The following is a 20,414-nucleotide window of genomic DNA, read 5'->3' on the forward strand; positions in this document are numbered from 1 at the left end:
AACAGAAAATCATTAACAAAAGTGGTGCAGCTCCGATGTGTTGATCCTGCAATTTACAGCCATATCCCGGTGGGGTTAATATAGAGCTACATTAGCGTGGTGTCGCAGATGCAAAACAACCGTGCAGATCTGTGTCCGGGCGATTCCGTTTATTCGGGGAACATGGTCTATGGGATGGGGATAAATACCCTGGGTTCTGTCGGTGATTATTTTTATTTTTACTTAGCTTCTATTGTTTCCCATCATTGAGAGGTGAATTAAGTCGGACTTTGGATATTGTCAGGATGAGACCCATTACGCTCCTTTCCCTTGCTTCTTTCGCCTATGCGGAGAACCTTATTCCCACCACTTGCTTCGACTCCTACACTTCCCTCGAAGAGTACTTCTCCTACCTGTACCCATGGGGTAGCGACCACAACGGCTCAGCCCGCATGGTCGGCAACTCCACCGACCACGATTACATCTCCGTCGAGTCCGGCACACTGACGCTCGTCGCAAAGCCGACCACGGGCCAGCCGGCAACTAGTGGAGGCCAGGAAATTAACTATCTCTCTGGCGCAGTGCATTCCAAGAACACGTTTACTGTTGAAGCGGGCTCTGGTTTCGACATCGAGGCTGAGTTCCAGGCGACCACTGATAAGGGAACGTGGCCCGCTTTCTGGTTGAACAGCGCGGAGAGCTGGCCGCCCGAGATTGACATGGCCGAGTGGAAGGGTTGGTGTTGCTTGATACTTATTTCGTGTCAATCCTTTTGGCTGATAATTGGAACAGGAACGGGGCAAATTACCTTCAATGTCTTCAATGTGAGTTCGTTTATCTAATATCATATAAGTCAGCACAATTAACCGCAATATTGCAGACCTCTTCCGAAGTCATGAACCACAACACAGACTACCCGTCTCCGAGTGACTTCCACAAGGTCAAGACCCAGATCCGTGCCGAGAACGACGCCGATATCATGGTTAAGTACTTCCTCGATGATGTGGAGGTAACGACTCAATACGGGGCCGACTATGTTGGGAAGCCTTTGTATCTGTGAGTACTTGATAAGTCCTAGAACGGGAGGGAGATCTCATATATGATTTACACAGGCTAACATGCTGCAGGATTATCAATTTGCAGATGGAGGGATCATCCGGATCCCCTGGTCCTAGCACGGGTTAGTACTATCTGGTCTAGCTGTTACGGGACTTAGCTTACTGAATGATTAGACACCTATTACCGCGTGAAGAACCTATCTTTCGATCAGATTTAGAGGGGGTCCTAAATCTAGGAAGGACATCGGAGGATAGCTGGTAGGCAGAAGACCTTGAGGTCTATTGCAGTGGAAATTAGCGATCACACAACATTGCTGCAGCCCAAGGATCTATTGCCCTATCAGTAGGTTTGTGGAGAATATAGCCCTTGAATTTCGACTCTTCTTTAGATATCTGACTGGGGTAATGATGCCTACATGAGGCACCAACGGTGATGTACAAACAAGAGACCACACAACCGTAAGGCATGCCGCATTGAAGGAGGAAAGGTAGTTAAGATATGCGAGAAATAATTAAGATGCAATATGTCATCACTGAGCTCGAATTACTAGAAGAGCAAGAAACATTGCTATCAATCTTTGGATAACCTAATAACAACTCGGGACCACGTAACTGCGTCATCTCTTTTATGTTGAGATGTCATTCTGGTGGTACCCCGTTTCGCCAGGCTGCGGGTTAATTTTAGAAGATCTTCCATACGACTGCAGTAACTTGATGATAGCCATGTCCCCGTTCCTCTTAGCAAGCGACAGGGGGGTCCAGCCACAACTACCCTTAGATACTGGATTGGCACCATGCTCCAGCAGTAGTCTGATGGCAGTTTGATTTCCTTTCTCTATGGCCCGCAACAGCGGTGTAACCTTTTTAAGGTTGTTCCGAGAAAGTTCACCATTTAGCATTTCAGTTAGAATTTGTTGTCGGGCTCGCTGTGATAACCACGGAAGTTAGAATCAGTTACCAATTCGCCTTATTCAAGATAGGGTTCACTAACAATCCTTTCTTGAAACTCTGGTGGAAGATCAGCTAGCTCGCATAGTTTCCGATAAGTATCGAACACTGATTTGTACACTCTATTCACAGAAGGGTTGAGAAGTACAGTACGCCGAGTCTTTTCATGTCTTGGATGAAGGAGGATTGAATCGACAGCTTCCATCACGGGGTCATAAAGCACTTCAGCAATAAGAGTACGAATATACTTCCAATAATTATTCGGGTCTTTATCATTAATGTCTCCAAGGTTCTATAACAGTTTAAGAAGGCACCATCAGTACCAGTTCGCCTCTTAAAGCATCATATTCACTTACAAAAATCTGGACATCATCAATTGCAAATCCAGGAAGCGCCTATTAAGGCCCAGTCTAGAGTCTCAGCCATCACTTCATTGTCTCAGGTAATTCATGTACACTTACATTTAGAATATCAAGCTCCGCAAATCTCCGTTCTTTATGTCGAACAAGATCAAGTCTATACCAATAGTTCACCTGGGAGCCGTTCTTGAGGAGCATCTCGATACCTGTATCAAACTCGCGCTCGATTGCCCAAGCTAACGGCGTGCTATAGCTCTTATCCAATATATTAACATCAGCTGCGCTTTTCAGGAGGAGTGAAACCACCGCCGCATGCTGTCCCCAGGCCGCCCAGTGCAGCGGTGTCGCTCCAAGCATATCCTTACTGTTGATACCGGCCCTCGCCAAAATTAACTGCTTCGCCGCTGCTTCATGACCGTTTGCCGCGGCGTACATCAATGGCGTTCGATTATCGTCATCGTTAGAGTTCGGGTTAGCTCCTTCTTTGAGCAACAGTTTGACTATCACCTCATATCCTTTCCTTGCGGCGTATATCAATGGAGTTCGACTTTCTTCGTCTTTCGAATTAGGGTCCGCACTGTTCTCAATCAACAATTTCACCACTGCTTCGTGGCCTCTCTCCACAGCGTAAAGTAGTGACGTCCGACTCTCGGCATCTTGCAAATTCGGGTCTGCGCTCTTCTCAAGCAGCAATTTCACTACTGCTTCATGGCCACAATCTACGGCGTAAAAAAGTGGCGTCCGACTCTTGGCATCTTGCAAATTCGGGTCCGCGCTCTTCTCAAGCAGCAATTTCACTACTGCTTCATGGCTTCTCTCAACTGCGTAGAACAATGGTGTCTGACCATCTGAATCCCTAACATCTGGGCTTTGCGTATTTTTGAGAACCAACGTAATTAATTTCTCCAACCCAAAGAACACAGCAAGGTGTACTCCTGTTATCCGAGTCGGGGTTTCTTTGCCATAGTAATGTAGTGTTCCAGAGACCAGTGCCTGGTAGGCGGCAGATACCTTAGCTTCGCTGCCAAGAAAGCGCAAAATTGACCGTTGCTCTTCCTCCTCCATTGAAGTAATGCGAGCGTGATGGCCCCAGTTTTTTGCCGCATACTCATAAAGGGGATTGAGTTGTAGCCGCTGTCGAAACTCCTTTCGTGTCTCGCAATACCCACTTTCGAACGAGCTAAATGAGAGATATCTAACGCAAGTCGTCACAATATCTGATTCTACAGTTGGAAACCATTGCTCTTTCGTTCGATAAAAGTATTCTTGTGTCGTGTAGTGGACTAAACGGATGATGTCGCTCTCTTCATCAACTGTCACCAGCCCAGCGCACACGGAGACAATATCTGCGACCTGGGGAAGGTTGTCTTCGAGCTCTGGTTCGTCAATCTCCCTTACTGTTAGGGCATATTGAAGTTCCATCGTACTCAGTGGTCGTTTTGCGCAGGTGATCCATGACAGAACCTTCTTGGCGAACTTCACGGAAATTGGACCCTGGCGATTCACCCGATCCATAGCTTCCCGGTAGGCACAATCATAGGCCTTGGAGCCCCTCGGGAGGGTATCCAGTGCGGTCTTAATATCTCTTGGCAATTTCATATCCATAAGTGAGTCTAGATGGAGCTTTGCCAGCAGAAACCTGATTAACTGTTAGCTGAGCAGATCTTTTGGGAGTAATACATGCATTCCGTCTGCTGCTTCTACAATTGCGGTCGACACTCTTTCTCTGAGATCCACGCGTTTCAGAATGCGTGATTCGCATTGGAAACTAATTCGATCGTCCAGATATTTGCGTACATCGTCATGGCTGGCACGGATCTCTAGCGATTCACTTCCAGTGAACCTTTCTATAATTTCAGGAATGATCCTCGAAGTAGCAAAGAGGTTCACCCTACTCTTCGCCTGGAGAGCGAAGATCTCTGTCAAGAATCTTGTCCTGTAGCCGTCGGATGGTTGGCATTCATCCAGTGCGTCGATGATAATGAATACCCTAGAATACATGACAGCTATAGATTGCAAGGTACTCGCGATTTCTTCACAAGACGGCCGTGTCCGCGTTTTTATGTGCCTATCGTGTAGAGACCTCACAGTTTCTGGTAGAGAAGGTTGATTTTGAGCCAGCTGTTTAAGCAAACTCGATAACATTTCTTCAGGTTTCTGTTCATCTTGCCGATGGAAGTTGTAATAGAGGTACGCTATCCCAACATTACTGTCGTCCTTGAATCGTGTACCTAAATCATTGACGACAATTGAGGAGAGAATTGTTTTCCCTGCTCCAGGAATACCTGGACAGAACAATGTCTGCTTGGCGGTTTCGAGCCAGGTTTGGTACTTTGTAGAGTCCAGAAGCCATTGGCCAGTCCCTTGTTGTCGCCTCCTAAGGTTGTCGCTTTGCTGAGGGCCGTAGTCAATCTGCGTTATCCAGTCAAGAATGGCTTGGTGTTCTTGATCTCGTTTGTCATGAAGGATTTCCCCAACATCTGTCGAGATTTGGCTGACTGTCCCTTGCACCCCTTCGCGATTAGACAAAATTAGTACTTGCTAAAGTTATTGTTCTTAACCGCTGTTAGACTAACCGGAGAGAATGTCACCAATCCTCCTCTCAGCCTCAATCTTATTTGGCGGGATTCGGTCCAGCAGATCTCTCGCATACGCAGCTGCCACCATCGCCGCATACCCTTGCCACTTCTTATTCTTATGAGAGTCTGAGTAGTCGCATATACCACGAATGATCAGACAGGGAAAGTGATTCATCAGGCCTGCCGCTTCCATTTCAAAGCACAGAACATCCATCTCTGCTGCAAGTCTATCCCGTACAGAAGCATCCTTCATCAGCTGGTTTGCCGAAGCAATCAAGCCGTAATGAATAGCTGGATTATCCTCATATTCCGTCCGTTTGGGCCGCGAAATCAAGTGGAGCGGATCATCCCCACAGAGTTCCTCGCAGTCTGCTTCACTGTTTAAAGGATGAATAACTCCATTTTGATATAATCTGTCAGTGCTTAGGTCCGGTCGCTGATACCTCTTCTTCAGTCTTGGATTTTTCTTGAGGACATTATTGATGGCTTGTTCCAGCCGGTGCCCTTTGCTCTCATAATGCGCCTCAAGACCACTCACAGCAGACCGAAGCACTGTCGGTGGTTGGTTCAAGCATCCTGTGGGTTGGAACTTTTGATTTTGTATGGTTTTACCAAAGTCGTACTGGAACACACCACTCTTTCCATCGCGAGGAATGCTGACGACAATATCACCTAGACGGATGTCATGCTTTCGGCTTGGTGCACCCCCACCGATACCCACCATTAGGCCGATTCTGATGTTGGGAAAGCTGTGCAGCATGTCTCTTGCGACGCTTGCCGCGGAACATAAGCCATACTCGCCGCTAGGCAAGCCTGCAATGACAACATTATGCCGCCCAGCTCCCCCTAGAGTGTAATTGTTGTTGTCGTTCGGGGATATACAGTCCGGTATCTCGTGCTCTTCGTCCAGAAATTCTCTCGCAGCTACGAGTTCTGGCTTTATGGCGCATATCCAGCCGACCGTGTAAGCGTCAGGTGCTAATTGCTGCATAGTCTCTCAGCCGAAGTCTCTCTTCAACGTCGTCGGTATTTTGGGTAGTCCTTTGGGAATACATCAACGTTCTTAGTCTTCAAGTGAATAACCATGCATGTAGGGGATCAATCGAGCCCAGTTCTGCCTGGCTGCAGAATTTCTTGGGTGAGTTCTCATGGGTTCAACATCTCAAATGAGGGGAAAAGAGCGGCGAACGGAACAAGGCTGAAGACTCAACCTCACTTAAAACGCCTAACCAAGTATAACAATTCTGCCTCGTTGAACGGAGCGAACTATCATTTAGTCACCTGTGCCATTATGCGTTTGCTTCCATGTTTAACAGCCAATAAAGCCACTGAAACCCCTAGAGTTTGACCCGAATCTAACTATAGTTAGAATAGCTTCTATCATGTGAGGGATGAAATGAGTTTAAACGTGCTAATCGCGGGAGGTGGAATAGGGAAATCCCGCTGCCAATGCGCCCTGGAGCCGAATCTTATTAGCCATATTGTCGTAAACAATATCTCGGTCCAGGTGAGGGTGGCAGCTTTCATAAAGCGGCACCTGACCTATCACTTCAGTATAGTCGACATAGAGCGCTCTGTTTATTCGGTCACTGCCAATTCGGCACTAAGGGGCAACATTCTGGTATTTTACAGCTGAATTAAATCACTACTTCAAAGAATAAACTGTTGCTAATTTGTTGGATAAGGCCAGTAGTAAAAGCCACTTCGTAGGAAGATCCGGTAGGAAAGGGTTAATTACCTTCGAGATATTGCCAAACGTAGTACCACTAGCCTAACGGGGCTTAGATGAATATCGGACAGTCTACGCCAGAATTAAAGAGCCCAAGACACACCAGCGCCTTGTTAGGCCTGCATCTCCTGCTGAGGGGTTCAAGTTGGTCAATGAATGCAAGCCCTGCGTGATTAGAATAAGGTCAGATTGCTATTCAGAGTTTAGATTACCTTGATGATAACACCTAAGGATATAAACACCCCATTTGTATGGGACCGCTGATTTGGAGTATCTACAAGGGAGTCACTATGATCAGAGTCCAGACGGTCTCATATGCCTGGATTGCGCCTGTATGATATATTAGCCGCGCTGTGACAATAAAATCAAAAATATTCATAAAATTGGAAGTTTTGTAGACCACTATAGAATTATCTTCTATTTTTATTTATTAGATATAAAGTAGATCAGGTCAATCAGACAATCTACCTAGGTTCTAATCGGTAGGGTTGCCTATGAACACAAACCCGCATAACTGCATAATAAAATTACTGACTAAGCCGCATAACGAGCCATAACGTCACAGCATCACACAACCAACTCCAACTCCATCCCTCAATAAGAACTACATTCTCCATTCCAACACCTCCCTCTCCCTCACCCACAAAACAAACCCAAAAAACCCACAAAAAAAGATGGTCCTAGAAAACGCCCAAGCAGACTCTATCCCTCCAACGGGCGTCGAGCCAACCAACGACAGCGACACCACCTCAAACACAAAATACCAGTACCACTCGCTCTATATTAAACGCGACCTAATCGCCAACCCGGACCCATTCACCCTCTACTTCGGATTCTTCGGGCGATGGAACTATGACCGAAAAGTAACCGCTAATGTACTCCGCCGAGTCGAAAATGCGCGCGTTCTCATCCAGCGACTCCCTACACAAGACGAACTAGATGCGATGGTCACACACAGCAGTCGCAGCTTATACCAGGAGCGGATTGGCGCGCCATTGGGAGGACTCGTCGGGTCAGGGCTGTTGTGGATGCAGGCCAGGAAGTCGGAATTGTTTCCGGCTTATTTCCCCAAGGCTTCCGGGCCGGAGGGGAAGATGCCGTCTCCCGGGGAGATTGTGCAGGCTGCGAAGAGGTTTGTGGCTGCTGAGCCCACGGTAGCGAGACGGGCGATTTTTGTGACGGGTTTCAAGTTGTTGTTCTATAGTGTCGCGGGCGCGACATTCTCGAGTATTTATGCTGTTTATAAAGAGACGACGAATACGATGGCAGATTCGCGGTTGAAGGAGTTCTTGGCGGATTTGAAAAAACAGAATCCCGAGGAGATAAGGAGAAGACAGATGGAGTCCAGGGGCCGGAGGTCGGTGGGAGAGCAGCAAGGGGTTGTTGAGATGAATCAGGGTGGTGATTACGCTTCGGAGTATTCGGGTGGTGACGTTCAGTCTACAGGGGTATCTGGTCCTGATCGTCCTCCGGTGGTAGAACCTGTTAGTCTTGGTGGCGGATTGGGTGCTGATCAAGCCCGTGGAGGAGATTTCTTCGACGAGGATGATGCGAGTCCCACGGCGCCTGAGTATAGAACCCATCGGGGCGCGCAGGCTGGTTACTCGCAGGGAAGCGCCTGGGAGCGGATTCGACAGCAGAATGCTTCTGCGCCTACTCCGTCTAGTCGCCAGGATACATCCAGCCAGCAGTCACCACAGTGGGACTCATGGAGCCCCCCGTCATCAGAGAGTGACAAGCAGCGGGAGAGGGAGCAAGCTCGTGCGGAATTTGAGCGGTTATTGGATGCGGAACGGAATATTGGACAAGAGTCGGCGGGCGAAGCGCGTAATAAAGGCTGGGGGAAGTGGAATTGATTGCCCTCTAGTAGACTGACACAGTGTATTATACTAACTACCCTTGGTTTTGCGATGCAGTAGGTTCTGAGTCTGGGGTGTGGGCTCATCAATGTATATTAACTGTATGTGGCATACGTTTGGCATCGTTCATGAACATCATATTATCTTCTAGCCCGATTACCACTAATAGTGGTAGACAACCAAGGAAATCAAAGCATTGTGAGAGTGACGGAAGCCTGTGCACTATATCGCAACAGGACCCATCTCAATCCCAGATACAAAGGAACTTTTCCTTGTCCTTGCAGACCCGATCTGAACAAAGAGGAGTAATACGCGGGAATAAACAAAAGTCCAAGAAAGGCACACAGACAAGTTCACCGTGTGTTACTCGGGGGACAAGAATTTGTCATACTGTCAGGAAGGGTATACATCCAACAACCGCATAATGCCCTTTAATGAGTCATAACAGGGCGTAACAGGAGGCAAAAGGAAATGTCGTTAGTCATGAAGGTCCGAGAAGCAGACCACGTCTAAAAAATTAATTGCTAGTAGCAGAACAAAAAGGACATCGAGAACAAGAACAAACTAAATAAAAAGGAGAAAAGGAAAAGAAAAAGGAAAAAGAAAAAGAGAAAAGAGAAAAATAGAAGAAAACAGACAAAGAAAGACCGGCGGAGAGTATCAAAATGGCCTAAATGCGATTGCCGGCAATGGGTATACTTTCATACGGAAAATGCGATTCAGCCCAATTATCGGGTGCCCGATTAACACTGCCCATACGGGCCAGGTTGCGAATCTTGCTGGAGAAGCTTTCGTTCACGCTTTTGCCGCGTCGGTGCTCAAAGGACATACGGCGGCGATGTAATGTCGGTTGTGTCTCCATGTTCACCGCGGGTCCGGCTGTCATAGCGCGAGGTAGGAGCTTTCCCATGTTCTCGTTGTCAATAGCGATGTCTATGGTCCCTGAAGACTCGCGAGGAGAAGCACAATCCATCACAGGAGCAGGTGGTGGCGGGGGTGGGAGAGCGTTCAAGTGCTGCAGCTCTGGTAACATAGGAGGAGTTTCGTAATGTTTCAGTTCCATCGCGTTCTCGATTCCCTCGTCGATGCTGATATCCACTGGAGAGCCTCCATAGCTGTATCCGCCTTGTTCTCTCGAGCTTTCCCGGCGATGGCCCATGTTCCGGGTTCTGCTGGTTGAGCGGCTTCTCGGGAGGTGTGGATTAAATCGCGGATGCATTGGAATGTCGGATGGCACTGTTCCAGGTTGTTTTATTTCGGGCACTGGAACAGACATCGAGCGACCAATTCTCTCAGCATCGGCCTGATACCTGGCGTCACTCAGCAGAACAGTGCTGTCCGGAACATTCGGAACAAGGGGAGCAGTCTCCTGGTTATACTTTGGGTGTCGCATAGCCCTGGGTGTTGTGGCCAGCCCCGGCGGCCCGGACTGGGATGAGTTAGAGTCCGAGCTGCTTCGGTGCTCTGGAGGTGCTTTGCTTGATGAAGCTCTCCGTCTTCCTGGTGTACGTGGGCCAAATGAATTGGCAGAAAATGGGGGGCTTTCTGGAATAGTGCGACTCAGTTGCAGTTCTCCCGGAAAGGGGATGTTGGGCGCGGATGGATTCCGCGCCAGTGAGAGCCGTCGTGCCTCTAGTTCCGCCGCTGCGAGCTCCTTCCTTCTGTGTTCAGACAGCCCAATTTGTGGTACAGCGGGAGGTACAGTGGCAGAGTGAATGGCCCGGCTGTCTTCCGTCGGCATCTCATGGTCGCTTTGAGGTATTATCTCGACGACAAGTCCACGGGAAGTTGTACCCATGTTATACTGTTCATGTTCCGTTCCGATCTTGGGCTCGGGATCATGGCGACTCCGGGATCCCGCTCTTGGTTCTGCTTTTCCTTTGTCCGGACGTCGGCTGCTACTTCGCTGGTGAGATCTCCGTTCTCGATCACTGGCTACTAGCCTGAAAGCATCGTCTGTAGTAGACGTGGGTAATGGAGGTGAAGGCGATCTATCGTAGGAGCCCTTCCTGTCAGCACTGCGTCCACGGTCATGTTTCTCGGTGCCGACCCGATTAGCTGTATGGCGACTAGAAGAACGATTGTTCCGACGCTCTGATGAGTTTCGGGAACGTGTCTTCCTAACTCTGCTCGCACTGCGTGTCTTTGAACGCTGTTTCGCTCGACGAGTGTCGTCGTGGTTCTCCTCAGCGGCGTGGTAACGGGCTATCTCCTCGGGGGACATCGGGACCGGCGAGGAAGGAGACCGCTTGGCGGGTGGGATATACCTCCTGTCGTGTCGTCCACGTGCTTGCTGGGATGTGTTCCTCGAGTGGTGCCGTCTTTCTGAAGTCTGACTGGCCGTTTCATCCATATTGCGCGGTCCTACACCATTGGAGCGATAGTTGTGATGCTTCTTTGAGTGATAGTTCGCCTCATCAAGGCTGCTGATATATTGCTCAATACTCCTTCCACTAACGCTTGGGCTCTTTGCGGAGCTGAAGCTGTTCAAAGTTGATGCTGGGCTTCTAAAGTTACCATTATCCCATTGGTCGGCGGCATCAGTACCAGAGTTTTCAGCAGGATGCAAATAAAGCTGAAGTCCATCGGGTTTCCTATCCCTAGATCCATTGCGACTGTCAGATCGGTCTTTCAGAGCTTCGAAAAGCCCAGACACTGGAGAGGGCATTCCCTTGATGCCTGCAAACGTGTCTGTATTCGTTTGGACAGCGGTTTGCGGACTTGGTTTGAACGCGTCATCGGGATCATATGTAGCAGAAGGCAGCAGGCCAATCTGCTCTTCTTTCTCGCTACCGGGTTTGTCCTCTTGATCATCATTCTCCGAAGTTGAGCCATAATCGACGAGCTTCTTGGAACCACTGGATGGAAAGGTTGGCGGCTGCACGTCAACGGGGGTTTCCCCAATGGAAGATAGGCGCCCTCTACTAAAGGCGGGCGTACCGGTTCGGGAGCTCATCGCATTGTTCAGACTCTGGATGTTATTCAGTTTGTACGAACCAAAGCCTCCAGGGGACAATGCTGAGTCAGCTACAGCGGATTCAGCAATGGGCGTAACTCCGGGCACATTTGTAGGTGTCCTATCATCCGACTTTAAACCGGGGAATCGGAACTTCTGGCTAGGTTGTGAGTCAAACGACGTAATGAGTTTCAGGGCCGGAGTCTTGGCTTGGCGGCTATTGGAAGGCTTTGTCTGAGAGCCTGGTGGTAGAAGACCTGACGGATTAGGATAAGGGGGTTCCGGGGAGGTAATTGGTGATTTAATCGCCATCATCTCGGCAAAGGAGGCAGCCTGTTGGGCAGCTGGAGAGGTCCAAGGCTCCGAAGGTTCGACTCCTGTGCACATAAAGCACCGTATTGCTAGCTGCTGCTGGGAGTGTGAGACGACATGCTCCCCCCAGCGACGGACGAGATATGATTGGCGCTGCCAATCTGTGGGAGTCACCAGGCACGCCATCAGGATAGCTTCCATATAATAGCTCTGGGAGACGTAAACTTCAATAGCATCGTTTTTATCGCCAAGCCCCAAAAGAATCGTAGCTGCAGTATGCACGTCACCAATTTCCAGGAGCTTCTGCACGAAAGCCTGTCCGACCTTGTTGGCCTGTGATTCGCCACTCATCTGGCTAAAAGCAAGAAGCATCCAATCTGCTGTTGAGGCTGAACCTGGGCTAAGCATTGACACCATTTGGTCCGTGTCTGATTCCCCTAGCCACTGGGCGAGTAGAATAGCGCTTTGAGTTCCCGGTGTGTGGCGGCTAACTGAGACAGAATTTAGCAAAGATATCTAAACAGAAAACACCAAGCATTTCATACGTTCATCGTTGATCAGTCCATCAATATCATGATCCCAGCCGAAGACCACGCTGAGCATTTGACGACGGAGATCGTCTGGCGTGAGATGAGTCTCATCCAGGGGCTGTTGGCGGCTATAGGGCACATCGTTGAGTCGTTCGCGTGTGAAAGGAAACAGATCCATGCGCTTATCTGCTGGGCTGGGCTGGACCTCGTTTCGCAAACGAGAGCCGGCACGGGAGCTTTTCACAGATGATAAGGATACGGAAGAAGCATACGCATAAGATGCACCAGATGCCTGAGGCGTATCTCTACCACTAGCGGAGGTGAGTGAAAAGGATGTAGCGGTGTGGCCCGATCTACTTGGGGATGAAAAGGGGAGCATCCTGTACTTCCCTGAGGAGGCCTTTGAACTGATGGTGTTTGCCTGACTTCGTGAAGAGACAGGACTAGTTAGCTCGGCACGCTGTTGACGTACAGCTTCGATTCCGCTCGGATCGAACGGAGCTCGTCTCGTGCCGTACATGGCACCGGATTCCTTCATCTCTGGTGGGTCTTGGAGCATACGTGCTGACACACCACGGGCTCTGGCGTCCTCGGATGTTGGTAAGACTCCACCGGGAGGATGCTGGACATTGGCGACTAATCCCGGGCTCTCAAGGTCATACTGCTGTATGGTGTGGTGAGGCCCTAGTGTAAATAATGTGGCTGTTGGCCCATAATTGGCGAACCCACGAGGATTGTCAATCGTTGGAACTGGTTCCGACGTGACATGTTTGGTTCGCACATCCCAGGCCCATGTTTCCCTAGCAGCAGCTGTCAGTAATTTTAACCACAGAATGGGCAGCGTTAGAGTTGCAGCGCTATCTTACCCCTCGAGATACTGAACGATCCTACCATTCTTCGACCAGGCCATCCACTTAGGCTCGGTGGAGGAAGACGTGTCCGATCTCTTGAGAACCCTGATTACCCGCGGCACATCTTTACCAGCGGGCTTAGCCACGCTCCATACCCTCAGATCACCGTTTGCGGAAAGGGTAGCAAGCATATCCGATTTTTGTTTTGATGATGATGCATGCCATGCCAGCGAGACGATCCGGGACGGCCCGCGGGATGTGCTCATCGTATGCAAGATAGTAAATGTGGGGTGAAGAGTAGCTATCAGAATTGATCCATTCTGGTACCTAGCTTTTTGTTAGTATGATTTGGATTTGACGTTTCAAGACCTTAACTGGCAAGATAATAAATAGATGCATACCCAATGGCGTAGGTTCGACAGTCTGCTGACGGCGCCAAAGCTGTGATAGGGTCGAAGATCGTCCGGCAAGAGATATGCTCCGATGTGGATGGTTCAAACAAGATCACGTCACCCTTTACGTTTCCTACAGTCGTATCAGCCCTGCTACCAAACAATCTATAGAGGTATGGTAGATATACCGAACGCTACATTGCCATTGCGCATCCAAGTGGCCACCTGGAGCTGGTCAAATGATGCGAACCGTGCGACCACCGCGCCAGTAAACAGATCCCAGACAATTGCCGTTTGACTAATATCATAGCTAACGACCAGTCTCCCTGCGCCGCGTTCACTGACATTGTCTACCGATATAAACCCAATATCGTCGGTATGGCTTTCGAAGCGTCGCTCGACAGCCAAAGTATCGTGGTGGAGGCACACAATGGCTGAGCTTTCGGCATACAGGAAGAGGGATGCTGTCGAGGCGCATGGCACAAAGGTAGACTCAGACGTTGGAGCTACCGACGTAATCGGTGGCGCTAATGTCTTCATCCTCGTAGGTCGTGAATCCGGAACCGCGGCTGCACTCCATGACAATTCGACCATGCTTCCGGTTGCACCGGCACCGAGTTTATTTGATCTTGAAGATGCGTACACTCAACGGGTTTAGTAATTCTAGTTCACTATTGAGTCCCACTCGAGCCAGAATGGCACTGGGTGTTCCAGCATGCAGAAAACAATTACCTCGTCGCCTGTCCGCTGAGATTTTGGCGATAACTGTCTTCACAGCTGCAAGTGCCTATTGTGACGACAGCACACAGTCCACCGGGGCATTAACGAGTTTCCGACCGAAGACATAAGCGGAACAGGGGCAGGACTATGTAAATGAAGTCTGAAGGCCCGAGAGGACCCGAGCAGCGGTCAGCGAGAATGGAGGGGCGTGCGAGATTAAGAACTTGGGACCGGTACGGTACTCAGAAAAATTTCTAAATTGGGGCAGCAAGCGAATGCACAAATATGCAGGTGAAGAAATCAACGGAGATGCAGCAGATAGACCAGGGAACCCTCGCGCTAACCAGAAAACCACGTTGGTGGCATATGGGAGGGAGGGGAAGGATTAAGAAAAGAACTAGAGCGGAGGCGGGGAGGGGGTATGAATAAGGAGACGATCGGAGGGACAGGGGGGATATTAATTCTCGGTACCAGATATTGCTTCCAGGAGGTACATTGCGCGAGCTCCTATGATTCCTCCTGATAGCGCCAGCCTCTCTATCTAGTTCATGGCGATCGTATCCCGTGCAGACCACCCACAGACTCTAGGAATCTGCGATGTCTTGCGAGACGACAGACACGGACGATCAAAATCTCCAGTCATGAAGCAATTGGAGCTCGCGCCAAGGTGGATTGACGGGCGCTTCCAGCGACCAGGATGTCCACCACCGAGCAGGGGAGAACCGTCCAGGAATCTGATTAGTAGGAGGGGACCGATAGGACCCATCAATGGCTCGGCCACACGCGCACCAACGAGCGTGCAGGGATGCAACCTGATATTGGCATTGGTCGACGTTTTGGCAGTCCATCTTCCCATACATGGCGAGGAGCTCTGGATAAAACCTCCACCCGATCGAGACTAAGTTAATTAGTACCTCATTAGAGAACCGGTCAGTGATCACGATCAAGTCCAATCCCACCGCATGATCCGAGTACATCGACACTGCGCAAGGTTTGGGGCTAATAGAGACGGCAGTGAGGGTACGGCCAATTGGCGGTACCAAGATGCAGTGGGCGGGAAAATATCATCAGACTAGAAGCGTTAGTGGTACCACTTTGGTCAATCATTAGTATGGATCATATTAATAGATAGATAAAAGGCAACTGCATAAGAGTCAGTGCTAACAGTCTAGCTAAGTAGTACGAAGTTGAGTAGTCGTTGAAGGTATGGGACAAAGCGGGGGGGAATGTAGTAGTCGTGATGGACACTGGTGGTATTTGCCAGAGCGGAGGCAGATGTAAGGTGATCCCAGGTGATCCCAGGTGATCCCAGGTGATGTATGGCTGCTGATTGGCCCTCAACCTGCAGACGGGCGTTTCTTCACACTGCAGCCCTCGTCACCTCCGCCCACCAATCACCGTTCGTATCTCCACCTCAAGTGACCACCACGGCGCGTAAATCCGTCACGTCCAAGACGATCCATCGTTCTCACTGGATTGTTGCCTGTCGCGAGGAGAACCGTATTTCTCTGGAAGGATTGGTGTCATTGGTGCTATTTTACTTCTTCCAACGGGCAACAACCGAAACACCAAATCATATCTTCTAGAACGCCTACACAATCTCCACTACACTACTATCACCGTACATGGCTGATATTGGGCACAGAGCCTCGTGGAGGTACTGTAAAAGCACGCCTTGTTGGTTTTATAAAGTCCTGGGCGGGAACAGAAAAAAGGGAGATCATTGTCACAGGTCTGTCGGTTACATTTCTCCTGGTGCGATTGATTGGATGACCTGCGGTAGCCTGGCACAATTACACCTAGATCGGTTTCAAAACAACCGATAGCATCTTAATTTGAATATGGCGATTATTCTAAGTATTACTTTGTCGCCCAAGCTAGGGAGACCTTATCTGCCGATACACTGTCACCGTGACTGTGATACAACTAGGCATTCATGCCAACTATGTAGGACATGCCCTAAATCAGGGGGTTTCTGTCGCACTGTTCCGCATCGACCGAGCATATAATCCTGACAATAGCAACAATGATTTGAAAACTGCGGAGTCAAACGACTGAGGAAATAGTGGGCCAACACCGGTATGACGCATGCGAGATGGTTACCCCTCAGAGTGATCTGATCTCGGATGCAATGTGATGTGATCAACAAACGGCATTGTGATGGCGGGACAATTCGCTTCGCTCCTGTGGGTAACAATCACGATTCCAAAACCAAACCCCGATTATATGTTGATAAAGGATGATTGTACAATGTCGTATCGCACAGAGCATTGACTATTTGTATCCACCGCCATTGGGGTAGACGAACCACTGGAGCTTCTGGTACTCTCCTCTTGAACCTTCCGACAAAAGTCAAATTGATCACTTTCACGAAGACGGAATAGTGCGACCCTGGAAACAACCCTAATAGATTGAGTATTGCGAAGCTCCATCTGAGCGACAGGGGTCTGGACCTTGACCGCCATCCCAAGTGCATCTCAAGAGCACGTTCGCCATAGCGTTGCAAAAGTACGTCAAGATTCAAGAGTGAACCGACGGGTGGTGTAGTTTGCTTGGCCGGTGGACCTACCCAGGATTAACTTTACATATATGCATGGCCAATTACTCGCAGCCTCACATCTGGATTAGGTACGTATGTCATAATGGCTGCTAAATGGCAGGTGGAAATGCAAACCGTAGACTGAGCTGGTTTCTGGATGGTAAACCCCTGTATTGTCAATATCATATTTATAATTAATGATTCCAACTCGTAACATGCGCATAGAATGTTTGTTGTGGTGTCATATTTGCACCTCAGAGAGTTGTGCATCAGCTCTTATTAGCTACTGCTCACGATTTATTCATACCTATGCTTGCCAGGTGTAAAACAAGATATATGGTATCTAGGAGCTCATAGCTTCAACGTTTACCTAGTTTAGCTGAGGTTTTGCTCTCCATCAAAATGCGCTAATCATAGGGGATGTCTTCATATCAGGGTCCATGGGTAGGTCTCGTTTTAGCTATCATCCCACAGTATGATCCTCGGCCACTGCATTCTTCATAAGGCCTCATACATACGCTCAATAGGACCCTCTATGAGACATATTGTACAATGCCGCTTGGTGCGGCTGAAGGAAAAGGAGATGTTTGTAATTTCATGTATTTCTTGGGGTGTCGGTAGAAATTCATAACACCATATAGAAAATAGTGGTTCATAGGTCTAATAGGATAAATGGGGCGCACAGTGTTGCGAAGAGAAAAATAATGTCCAAGACACTGACCATGGAACCGCCCAATATACGAGATCTAAGCAAGCCTAGATCAGCGAACAAAGTCTCTCATTTATCCATGTGTAGTGTTTCGACGTGAAGTTCAGTTCTGGGCTAAGCATCGTCATTCCCTCCCTTGTTATCCTCACAGCATAGCTGTGAATTACAGGTCACAAGAGCACTCAGAGCCTGTCAATTATCATGGACTTCAATTTCCTTGAAGATAATTCCTGCACCACGCCACGGCTCCTCCACCAATTGCTCATGGAAACTGCTAATCTCAGTATTCATAGCCTCGACCTCACGTGGACAGTGCCGGCTATGCTCAAAGTCAATCAACTTCGCGGATCCCTGCTGTACAATAAAATTATAGCGATTGACATCCCCATGGAGCAAGCCAAGGGCATGGAAGCGTTGTAGAAGAGCTTGGCAGGTCGAGAGGTCCTCAATGTAACCATGACGTCCCTCGAGCTTCTCTAACACAAGATCTATCATGCGTCCATGCTCATGGACATAACCGACAAACCGTGGCGCTAGACCAGGCCGCTCTAGCATTTTGTAGGCTTGAGTCTCCCGTTCTATTCCTTGTATTTCCCATTCGAAGCGGGCGAGCTTGGCAATGACTTTATCCTGTACCCCCAACTTGGTCAGCGGGCAGGTCACTTCGAACGCGTTCGGCGAAATTGTTCTCGTCTTCGTAAGATCCATGCAGTCAATGAGGCTTGCGTGCCAAATGCACTTGACGCTGGGAAACACGCGAGTAGATAGCAACGTTTTCAGCCCGCCGGTCAGATTATCCCGACTGATAAAAGCGTGATTCCATGATCATCATGAGGAAGATCCGGCAAAGAGTCGAGGGGCATAGATAGCGTTGCTCTGTCGTACGTTCCTAGGGCGATAGTCACATATAGAATGCGACCGTGGAAGAGTATCCTATACTCGCTATCGTCTTCCCCATCAACTTCCATTGAGAGAACAGTGGTAGGATATGACAACCGATCAATTGCCATTTTGGTGGAGGATAGAAAGAGTGCTGCTAGGTAGATAACAGGAGACGGATAGTCACAATCCAATAAGTAAACCACATATTAGCGACGGTAAGGAACACGTATTCCCTAGGGCAAGTTCCATGGACATTCATGGGGAGCCCTTAGTGGTTTGACGTTTCTTTTTATTGTCTATTTAATCCCGCGGCGGCCAAAGCCCTTGTCAAATCACCAGTGACGAACGCCCCCGGGAGGATTTGATTGCTGCACTGTGGATCCTGCTTGCAACTGGCATGAACCCTAAGTACTCCCAAGTAAGCTGATGTGGCGCTTCATACTGGCCACTTGAAAATGATATACCAGGGATGTATACCTACTTTCTTTTCCAAGGACCATAAGAGCCGCCTAGCCTGACACAAAGTGGTGTAGATTCCTCCTGGGCGAGCAATGATAGTCTGCGCTTTGCTTTTTAAGGTAGCTTTGTGAGACATTAAATGGCTCCTAAGAAAGGTAAATTATATCTCGATTAGCGCTTGGACAACCGTTAAAAATATTTCTAAAAGGCCATATTCTCTTGAAACTTCCAGTATCGAATGATGCAACGTATATACATAGTTCAAGTACAAGAGGCACGACATTTTTAGTGCATCGGTCTTGCCATGTACAAGGTTGCGAGGTTCGACCGCATAATGTTCATCATTATCTGCCCCGGCGGCAGGATTGACGCTTTGACATGCAGCTATATTGGTAGATAAAAAGGCCTCCGCAACCTTCGGTACGAGAAGCTCCTCAGTCTTCTCAAGCTTATCACAGGGACAGAAAGGTATGTTAACAAGTCTACAAGTTGAAATGGGCCATGGCACTGATAGTTTGTGAAGCAGCGAACATACTGGGTCATTCTACTTACACATCGGTCCAATGAATACACAGTATTTGGGAGGGTATGTAGTATGGCATATATGCGGGTTCAAGCTGGCTCATGAACTAATTTGACCAGACCGTTCAAGATGTGCACTACTTATTACGTCCAATATACATGTAAATCATCTCGTTAACCGTGATGCCCCAGTGGAACTCTACTCAGAGCAAGCTACGGAGGACCTGTGAGATTGATGTCGGCGTTGTGTTGGTTATGATATAGACAAGGTCTTAGCTATCTTGTACTAGACTTTTGTATTAAGTGCATCGAGGATTCACTTTGTACAGTTTGGGCAGTCTCGGCATCCCTTGGGCGCTACTTTGTTTCCAGTAACACTACATATGTAGGATATTAAGATTTACATTCTAGACGACATCTTTGCAAGGCTAACTGTTGACTGGGATTGGTCAAAGCTGAGGAAGTTAGAAAGATATCTCAAAGAAACACTGCTGAGTGTTGGAAGCAGAAAGCGTAAATGCGTCAAATAATGCGTAGCAACTATATTTGATGGGTCCAAAACCTGTGATCCCTCCTCTTCATTCCATAAACTTGGCGCAGGAAGTAGCTTTGCCGCACACGTCCATATTTCGGTCTGATTCAGGAAACTAGTTTAGAGTTACTCGTCTCAAGGATGGGATTTCGAGCATTGGTAAATTTTAACAGTAGGCAAGTTGGATATAATGGGACCGATATCTTTGATTAGACGAGAAGAACGGCTGATGGGTCCTGAGCTCGAATTTCATTATTCATTATTTCGTTATTACAAACATCACAGCACCTATCATACAGTATCATCCCGCTCTCTAAAATAGCCCCCACGTCTGACTGATGCTGGGACACTAACAGAAACCGTACCCTTATGACTTGCATCCCATAGCGATTGAGCCCTTCTGCACTGCTTGAAGTGATCTAGGAAGCCACAACGCGAGTATATTCGGTCCCGTAAAGCGCACGCGGTGTCCCACTCTCTTGACGTACTTCTGAGGTCC

At 48.7% G+C, this 20,414-nt stretch overlaps 6 protein-coding genes across 6 annotated transcripts; 2 read left to right on the forward strand and 4 right to left on the reverse strand.

The window, feature by feature from the left end:
* Window positions 1-284: 284 nt before the first annotated feature.
* BDV38DRAFT_269580 (glycoside hydrolase family 16 protein) lies at window positions 285-1,255 on the forward strand (the record flags this gene model as incomplete). Its single annotated transcript, XM_032056987.1, has 5 exons — window positions 285-714; window positions 772-803; window positions 860-1,035; window positions 1,107-1,159; window positions 1,212-1,255. 5 exons carry the CDS (start codon window positions 285-287, stop codon window positions 1,253-1,255), a joined length of 735 nt encoding a protein of 244 aa, XP_031915857.1.
* Window positions 1,256-1,663: 408 nt separating this feature from the next.
* On the reverse strand, window positions 1,664-5,922 carry BDV38DRAFT_291075 (uncharacterized protein; the record flags this gene model as incomplete). The annotated part of the gene is made up of 4 exons (XM_032061653.1): window positions 4,921-5,922; window positions 4,049-4,857; window positions 2,651-3,991; window positions 1,664-1,897 (listed from the first exon to the last, which is right to left on the reverse strand). Exons 1-4 carry the CDS (start codon window positions 5,912-5,914, stop codon window positions 1,664-1,666), a joined length of 3,378 nt encoding a protein of 1,125 aa, XP_031915858.1. The 5' UTR covers window positions 5,915-5,922.
* Window positions 5,923-7,051: 1,129 nt separating this feature from the next.
* On the forward strand, window positions 7,052-8,845 carry BDV38DRAFT_40589 (putative endo-1,3(4)-beta-glucanase). Its single transcript, XM_032063292.1, has one exon. It carries the CDS (start codon window positions 7,327-7,329, stop codon window positions 8,506-8,508), a length of 1,182 nt encoding a protein of 393 aa, XP_031915859.1. The 5' UTR covers window positions 7,052-7,326; the 3' UTR covers window positions 8,509-8,845.
* A 336-nt stretch (window positions 8,846-9,181) lies between these two features.
* Window positions 9,182-14,146, reverse strand: BDV38DRAFT_280714 (uncharacterized protein; the record flags this gene model as incomplete). The annotated part of the gene is made up of 5 exons (XM_032059377.1): window positions 9,182-12,270; window positions 12,325-13,109; window positions 13,176-13,487; window positions 13,562-13,685; window positions 13,741-14,146. The coding sequence occupies 5 exons, from the start codon at window positions 14,144-14,146 to the stop codon at window positions 9,182-9,184; spliced, it is 4,716 nt and encodes a 1,571-aa protein (XP_031915860.1).
* A 1,893-nt stretch (window positions 14,147-16,039) lies between these two features.
* On the reverse strand, window positions 16,040-16,967 carry BDV38DRAFT_241221 (uncharacterized protein). Its single transcript, XM_032054006.1, has one exon. It carries the CDS (start codon window positions 16,746-16,748, stop codon window positions 16,470-16,472), a length of 279 nt encoding a protein of 92 aa, XP_031915861.1. The 5' UTR covers window positions 16,749-16,967; the 3' UTR covers window positions 16,040-16,469.
* A 745-nt stretch (window positions 16,968-17,712) lies between these two features.
* BDV38DRAFT_280715 (uncharacterized protein) lies at window positions 17,713-18,530 on the reverse strand (the record flags this gene model as incomplete). Its single annotated transcript, XM_032059378.1, has 2 exons — window positions 17,713-18,322; window positions 18,406-18,530. The coding sequence occupies 2 exons, from the start codon at window positions 18,528-18,530 to the stop codon at window positions 17,713-17,715; spliced, it is 735 nt and encodes a 244-aa protein (XP_031915862.1).
* Window positions 18,531-20,414: the final 1,884 nt, after the last annotated feature.

Source organism: Aspergillus pseudotamarii (assembly GCF_009193445.1).
Source record: "Aspergillus pseudotamarii strain CBS 117625 unplaced genomic scaffold BDV38scaffold_14, whole genome shotgun sequence".
NCBI classification, from domain to species: Eukaryota; Fungi; Ascomycota; class Eurotiomycetes; order Eurotiales; family Aspergillaceae; genus Aspergillus; species Aspergillus pseudotamarii.